Source organism: Cebus imitator, unplaced genomic scaffold (genome assembly GCF_001604975.1).
Source record: "Cebus imitator isolate Cc_AM_T3 unplaced genomic scaffold, Cebus_imitator-1.0 Scaffold4, whole genome shotgun sequence".
Classification (NCBI taxonomy): domain Eukaryota; kingdom Metazoa; phylum Chordata; class Mammalia; order Primates; family Cebidae; genus Cebus; species Cebus imitator.
Window position 1 is genome coordinate 961,316 of NW_016107319.1, and position 7,822 is coordinate 969,137.

A 7,822-nucleotide genomic window follows, 5' to 3' on the forward strand; every position below is an offset into this window, starting at 1 on the left:
AAAAAAAAAATATATATATATATATATATATATCATTTAGCTAAGAGATGTTATAAATATAATAACGATCAGCTTGATTACTGACACGGCGTTTTCTTCTGCTGATAAACTCCCATTAACTGGAAGCAAGATGTCAATGAGAATGAGACAAGCCCCTAAATTTAAGAAACAAACTAAAGATGAAATGAATTGCAGTGTAAAATTAGATTGGCAGGACAGCCTTGCTTGCTCCAGAAGTCAGTAAGAAATAGGTGTTACTGCCTGTTCTGAAACTCAGAACCCCTCTATCGGTGAAAGCCTCTCATTTTCATTCCACTTCTCACCTCACCTTAATTCAGAATGACATAGGGGAGAATTCAGAATTCCCTCTTCATTACTCCTGAAATAGTTACCTTCTGTTTTGTTCTTTGAGGGAAGGGAAGGGAGAGCGCAAAGGCGAATTTTTAACACTCATTTTCACAATTGGGTCACCACTCAAAAGCAAAGCTATTTGTGAGAAATGAATTACTGCTTTCACAGAGACCAAAACTCATGTCTCTCTTCAACACAGCTCCTACAATTTCCCAAAGAAATAAAAGCAAAAATTATCAGAAATAATGCCAGAAAACTAAAACAGTATGCTGCTTTACTCTTTTATTTTTTATTTTCTTTTTTGAGACAGGTTCTCACTCTGTCTCCCTGGCTGGAGATCACAGCTCACTATAGCCTCTGGCCTCAAGGAGTCCTCCCACCTTAGCCTTCAACGGAGCTGGGACTCCGTTTTGTAGAGATGGGGTCTCCCTGTGTTGCCCAGGCTGGTCTTGAACTCCTTCCTGGCCTCGGGTGATCCTCCTGCTTCAGCCTCCCAAAGTGCTAGGATTAGAGGCATGAGCCACTGTGCCCAGCCTCTACTTTATTTTTTGTATTTTAGGGACAAGGTTTCACTCTGTTGTCCAGGCTGAAGTGCTGTGGCCAGATCTTAGCTCACTGCAACCTCAAATTGCCAGGCTCAAGCAATCCTCCCACCTCAGCCTCCTTCAAAGTAGCTGGGACCACAGGTGCATGCCACCAGACTTGGCTAATTTTTGCTTTTAAGTTATGAAAAGAGTTTAGCCAAACTTCTGTTCTTTGGGAAGACACACAGTCCTACTTTATAAATTCATAAACTGAAATAAAAGCAGCCCCAGTTTTCTCCTAATATTCCCTAGACACTAATATTTGCTTAAAAAACAAACAAGCAAAAAAAACCAACTTTTTCCTCACTCCCTCATCCTTATTTCCCAATTCCTATTCAATGGCAGTATTCTCTTAACCCAGGGGTCAGTAGATTTTCTGAAAAATACCAGACAGTAAATATTTGGGGTTCTGCAAGGCTGCTGTCTGTTGCAATTGCCCAACTCTGCTCTAATGGACTAAAGGCAGCCACAGACAATATAAATGTGGGCGCATTCCAAAAAACACTTTATAGGTGACACTGAAGTGTTAATTTTAACACAATTTCACGTTACACAATATTATTCTTTGGTTTTCAACCTTCGAGAAATATAAAGACCAATCCTGGCCTACAGACTATACACAAACAGGGTCTGGCCCATGAGCTGTGGCTTGCTGACCTGTGTCTTAGCCAGTCACCTACCTGTGGCCTAGGGGATGTTCATGCAACCCTCACCCCTGCTGTCCTGTCAGTTCTACCTTTATAAACAGGAGAGTAGCACGAAAGTGATTTGTGAACTGTAAAGCACAATAGTATACAAGAAATTATGAGGCCCAGCTGGGCATGGTGGTGGTAGCTCATATCTGTAATAGCAGCATTTTGAGAGCCCGGGGCAGGCGGCTCACCTGAGGTTACCTGAGCTGAGATCCTGCCATTGCACTCCAGCCTGGGAAACAAGGGTGAAACTCCGTCTCGAAAAAAGAAATTATGAGGCCCAATGCAGTGGCTCACGCCTGTAATCCCAGCACTTTGGGAAGTCAGAGGCAGGAGGAGAGCTTAAATCCAGGAGCTCAAGACCAGATTGGGGAATATAGCCAGACTCCATCTCTACAAAAAATTTACAAATTACGCAGGAGGCTGAGGTAAAATGATCACTTGAGCCTGGCAGTTGGAGGCTGCAGTGAGCTATGACTGCACCACTACGCTCTGGCCTGGGTGATACAGAGATGCTGTCTCAAAAACAAAAAAATTACTAATAGGTATAGCTCTCAGAATTAAGCCTTCTTTCCCAAACAATAAAAAAAAAAAAATCCACTCCCATACCATAGTTCAGTCCTTCCTTAACTTACATCTAAATTACTGCAATATGGCCAGGAGCAGTGGCTCACGCCTGTAATCACAGCACTTTGGGAGGCCAAGGCAGGAGGATCACTTGAGGTCAGGAGTTGGAGACCAGCCTGGCCAATATGGTGAAACCCCATCTCTACTAAAAATACAAAAATTAGTTGGGCATGGTGGCGCATGCCTGTAGTCCCAGCTACCTGGGAGGCTGAGGCAGGAGAATCGCTTGAACCTGGGAAACAGAGGTTGCAGTGAGCAAAGACTGCACCAATGCACTCCAGCCTGGGTGACAGGGCGAGACTCTGTCTCAAAAATAATAAAATAAATTACTGCAACATAATACAATACAATATAGAGCAAGACAATCCCCAGGTTGGGCACATGCTGCTAGGCCTCTGTGCTTCTGGTTCCTCCTCTGGTAAGTGGATGGGCATGGTGATGCCCACCTCTGTGGACTGGTTGAGAATTGAGAGGACATTGTGTAGAGGGCATACACTGTGCCTGGTCCCAGATGAGGGCTCACTGAAGAGGGCTGCCACCATTCCCATCTCTGCTTCCCTGCCTCTCTTGACCAGTCTTTCCTACCTGATGGCAGGCAGCATCATTACTTTAAAACACTGATTTTGTTACATCATTTTTCTGCTAAAAAAAAAAAAACCTGAGTCCAGGCCGGGCGCCGTGGCTCACACCTGTAATCCCAGGACTTTGGGAGGCCAAGGATCATGGATCATGAGGTCAGGAGTTCAACACCAGGCTGACCAACAGGGTGAAACGCTGTGCCTACTAAAAATACAAAAATGAGATGGGTGTGGTGGCGGGTGCCTATAATCCCAGCTACTCGGAAGGCTGAGGGAGAGAAATGTTTGAACCTGGGAGGTGGAGACTGCAGTGAGCTGAGATCATGCCACTGCACTCCAGCCTGGACAACAGAGCGAGACTCTGTCTCAAAAAAAAAAACAAAAAACAAACAAACCTGAGTCCAGCAATTTCACTTGTATGAATCATTACGGGGGGTTATAAAGAGCCCTTAGAATGTGCATATCAGGCTGGGTGTAGTGGCTCATACCTGTCATGCCAACACCTTAGGAGGGTGAGGTGAGCAAGCTGCTTGAGGCCAGGAGTTCAAGACCAGTCTGGGCAACAAAGACAGAACCCATCTCTACAAAAAATAATTTAAAAATCAGCCAGGTGCAATGACTTGTGCCTGTGGTCCCAGCTACTCCAGAGGCTGAGAGGGGCAACTGCTCGTGTCCAGGAGTCTGAGGCTGCAGTGAGCTATGACTGCGCCACTGCACTCCAGCTTAGAGCACAGACTGAGACCCTAACATGAAAAAAAGGGGATGGGGGTAAAGAATGTGCATACTGGTGAAACAGCATAAATATCTTTCATGTTTAAAAGCAGTAACTGGCTGGGTGCGGTGGCTCACACCTGTAATCCTAACAGTTTGGGAGGCAGAGGCAGGAGGATCACCTGAGGTCAGCAGTTCGAAACCAGCCTGGCCAACATACAGTGAAACCCCATCTCTACTAAAAAATACAAAAACAGCTGGTCATATTGGTGCACGCCAGTAGTCCCAGCTACTTGGGAAGCTGAGGCAGGAGAATGGCTTGAACCTGGGGGCAGAGGTTGCAGTGAGCCAAGATCACACCACTGCACTCCAGCCTGAGCCACAAGCCAAGACTCAATCAATCAATCAATCAACGCAGGGCCAGGCGCAATGGGTCAAGCTGTAATTCCAGCACTTTGGGAGGCTGAGGTCAGGATCACCTGAGGTCAGATCACCTGAGGTCAGGAATTCAAGACCAGCCTGACCAACATGGTGAAACACTGTCTCTACTTAAAATACAAAAATTAGCCAGCTGTGGTGGTGCACACCTGTAATCCCAGATACTCAGGAGGCTGAGGCAGGAGAATCTCTTGAACCCAGGAGGTGGATGTTACAGTGAGTCGAGATCAAGCCACTGTACTCCAGCCTTGGCAACATAGCAAGACTGTCTCTAAATAAATAAATAAAATAAATAAAAGAAAGTAAGCTATGTTGCAAGCATCTTGTAGACTCTATGGAACTAGGTTACCCAAGATGTTGCAGGACTGGTTACTGAGTGCCCAGTGACTGGCTAAGAGTGACTAAGGGAGGGCTCTAAACAGCTCTGCCCAAAGGAACTTTATGCAGGGATGGCCCCTGTCTATATTCACTGTCCCATTAGTAGCCACAGTGTCTCCTCAGCACTTGAAATGTGGCTAGTGCAACCGAGGAACTGAGTTATTTTATCTAATTTAATTTTAATTAAAATGAAAGTAACCACATGGCTGCTGGCTACTGCACAAACAGCGCAGCTCCAGAGTCACGGGCAGAACTGCCAGGGCTCCCACCCTGGCTTCACCACTCCCAGGATGTGGAACCTGGGGCCAGTTTCCCAGCTTCTCTGTGCCTGACAGTCCTCATCTGTAAAATGGGAACAGCAATAACTCTTGCTGTGATGCCTGGCAGCTTCCACTGTATTACTGTTATTGTCGTTATTTGCTAGTCATAGCTACACATAGGCTTCTAACTGTTGGTACTCCATACTCACATCATTACATGAAAAAGACACATTATAAAACAATATATAGTACGCTATCATTTAAAAAGTAAATCATATACAAAGAAAAACCTCCATTAGGACTTTCAACAAATTTAAGAATGGTTGTAGTCATACATTATTTTTCTTCTCTGTAACATTTATATTTTGCTTTCCTACAAAAAGGACACCATGCTTTATTATACAAAAATAATCCAGGCCAAAGTGCCGGGATTACAAGTGTGAGCCACTGCACCCGACCTGGATTATTTGTGAGGCCAAGACCGGCAGATCACTTGAGGTCAGGAGTTTGAGACCAGCCTAGCCAACGTGGTGAAAGCTGTCTCTACTAAAAATAAAAAACTTAGCCGGGCTTGGTGGTGTGCACCTATAATCTCCCAGCTACTCGAGAGGCTGAGGCAGGAGAACTGCCTGAGCCCGGGAGGCCGAGGTTGCAGTGAGCCGAGATCATACCACCGCACTCCAGCCTGGGCCATAGAGTGAAATCCAGTCTCCAAAATAAAAATAAAAATAAATAAACCAATCTTTAATTTCCCCCTGTTGCTAAGTAGGTGAAAGGTTCATCTAAGCCCTTTGGTCATCGGGGTAGAGCCTACCTCTGTAGGTTTACTTTTCATGCTTCCTCTCCTCACCCTGGCTGCTCCCGGGAAACTGGCCAGGCCACCCGCCCACTGGGGCCGTCCCCTCCTGCCTGCCGCGCCTGGGCGGCCTGCCTGCCCAGCTGCGATGCCCTCGCCCTTTTTTTCAAATCTCTCTCGTGCCTGCATCCTTCTTCACTTACACTGCCACAAATCAAAGTGATCACCCCCCTTCCAATGTTGCTCTAACACAAATTGGTCCCCAACACACAGACTTTCTAGGACATATCCTCTTAAATAGGCCAAAACCTTACTTCGAGAGGAGCCGCCCCAGCACGTCACCACATCCCCCCCTCCACACTTAGTCTGCGGCCCAGGACACTCAGCTCACTTTCTATCACGGACATTCTCAAGCAGACGTAAAGGTAGAGCGTCCCCGAAATTCTTCAGACGGCTGACATTTTTTTCCTTGGTGAGTCCTACGCCTGACTTCGCTAGTTAACAGTAGGGCAGTGACACAGTGCAAGAATAAAGTGACACGGCACCACGCCTAGCTCAGTGCATGTTGGCCACAGGACGATGGTCGTCCTGAAATGCAAGCTGAGAATCATATGGATCTGTCTGCCTTCTCCCCGTCAGTAAGTCCTTGTCATCCTTCAGATCACGTCCAGGGGTCATTTTGTGCCCTCATTTACGCAGCACATCTTTACTGAGCGCCAATTCTATGCCAGGGACCGTCCTAAGCTCTGAGGATACAACAGTGAAGACACTCTTATCTGTCTTCAGGAAGCTTACATTCTGAGGACAGATCAAATGCAGAAGAAAACAGGCAAACAAAACAAACACAAACGGTCCAGCTGTGATAGATGAAACCTCTAAACGCCTTCCTAACCCCACACACTTGGTCAGGTTCCTGTGTTTCGCGTCTCAGAGTGAAGGGGACGCTTTTTCTTCATGGCACTTTACCGTTTATAGGATCTGAGCTTTCTTCCATCAGAAACCATTCTCCCTTCTAGACCGTAAACACTCTGAAGGCAGGGACAGGGATCAGTACGGGACCCAAATGACACTAGGGACTGTCAGATCAACAAACTGATTCCTCTTTAACAGGATCTATGGCAAGTAGGACGTTTGCCGCCCCCCCCCCCGCGCCTCTTTTTTAAATCCTAAGAACTCCCTTGCCAACAGTCCCTGCAGAAGCCGTGGACAAGAGTTCGGAAATCTATTTGGCCACAAAAGCAGAAAAAACAAAACCCGTGCATCAGGGTGTGGTCCCATGGCCCAGCTGGGGAAACCAGGGCTCTCTCTTCCGGCTAAAAATAACCCGGCGCCCTACGCCCCGGGGGTAGGGTAGAGAGAGGAGGAAGGACTGGGGGTCCTCGCCAAGACCCCCCGGCCCGTTTGTTCTCCGAAGCCTACCCTGGAATAACCTTCTGCTTCATGCGGACCCAAGGACGAGGCAATGTTCACTGGAGGCTGCGGGTCCCCGAAGGCGAGCGCCCGGATTTGCCTAAACGGACAGAGCCTGGGTTGGCGGCTGCAGCCGTCCAGTCTGGGAATGGGGGGGGTCCCCGCGTGTCCCCGAGCCGCGGTGCTGTGAGACCTTGGGCAAGTCACCTAACCTCTCTGGGCCCCGGTCCCCTCCCCTGTCAGAGAGGGGCCTCCACGGCAGCACGGTGAAGTCTAAAGAAGGCAAAAGCTCCCGGACCCCTCAAGGAGAAGACTCAAGCCGACTCCCGGGGCTCCGGATGCGCCGACGGCGCCAAGTTTCAAGTCTGTGTCGAGTGAGGCGGGCAACGGCGGGGTGAGGAGGGCGCTCGCCCGCCCGGCAGCTTCCCCTCGGGCCCGCCCCGAAGCCCCGCGTAGCGTCCCGCTCACCTCCAGAGGCGGGTGGGCTCGGACGAGGTCCCCGGCGGACTGTGGCAGACGCACTCGCCGCCCCTCCACTAGCAGCGGCATAGCGGAGGCGGTCGCCCCGACAGGCCCAGGGAGGCGGCGCCCCCGCCCCCCCGCGCCAGCCCCCAGCCACCCGCCGCCCCCGCCCCTCGGGCCGCGCGTACCGCCCCGTCCCGCCTCGACGCGGGCGCTGCCGGGAAGTGGAGTCCAGGAGGAGACTGCGCTAGCCGAAGAGACTGAAGAAATCCAGGACGGGGGCGGCAATGCCTCATGGGAAATGTAGTCCAAAACCAGGGAGCAGCCCCGGAAGCAGCCCGCGGCCCGCCTCCTCTGCAAGGGGCGCTGGGAAGTGTAGTCCCAAAAGCGTGGGAGGGCGGGAAGGAGGGAGGTTGGGGAAAGGGGAGAGGACAGGGAGCAGCTGCGCGAGCCAAAGAGAGCCTCAGGGCGAGTTCCTCGGACCCACGCGGTCTGGCTCAGGTTTCCGCGCTTTAGGTTATTCTTCCATCACGCT

The 7,822-nt window shown here is 49.6% G+C and overlaps 1 protein-coding gene across 6 annotated transcripts in view; it reads right to left on the minus strand.

The window, feature by feature from the left end:
• NTAN1 (N-terminal asparagine amidase) overlaps window positions 1-7,480 on the minus strand; it is a 36,343-nt gene extending 28,863 nt beyond the window's left edge. For 3 of the 6 annotated variants that reach the window (XM_017533387.2, XM_017533394.2, XM_017533380.2), the window contains exon 1: window positions 7,294-7,480. In XM_017533387.2, the coding sequence (XP_017388876.1) occupies window positions 7,294-7,374 (81 nt within the window). In that variant the 5' untranslated portion in view covers window positions 7,375-7,480. Of the gene's footprint in view, window positions 1-4,130; window positions 4,149-7,293 lie in introns of those variants that run through there. The other 3 variants (XM_017533407.2, XM_017533399.2, XM_037740174.1) reach the window with 2 other exon arrangements.
• Between the last annotated feature and the right edge of the window lie 342 nt (window positions 7,481-7,822).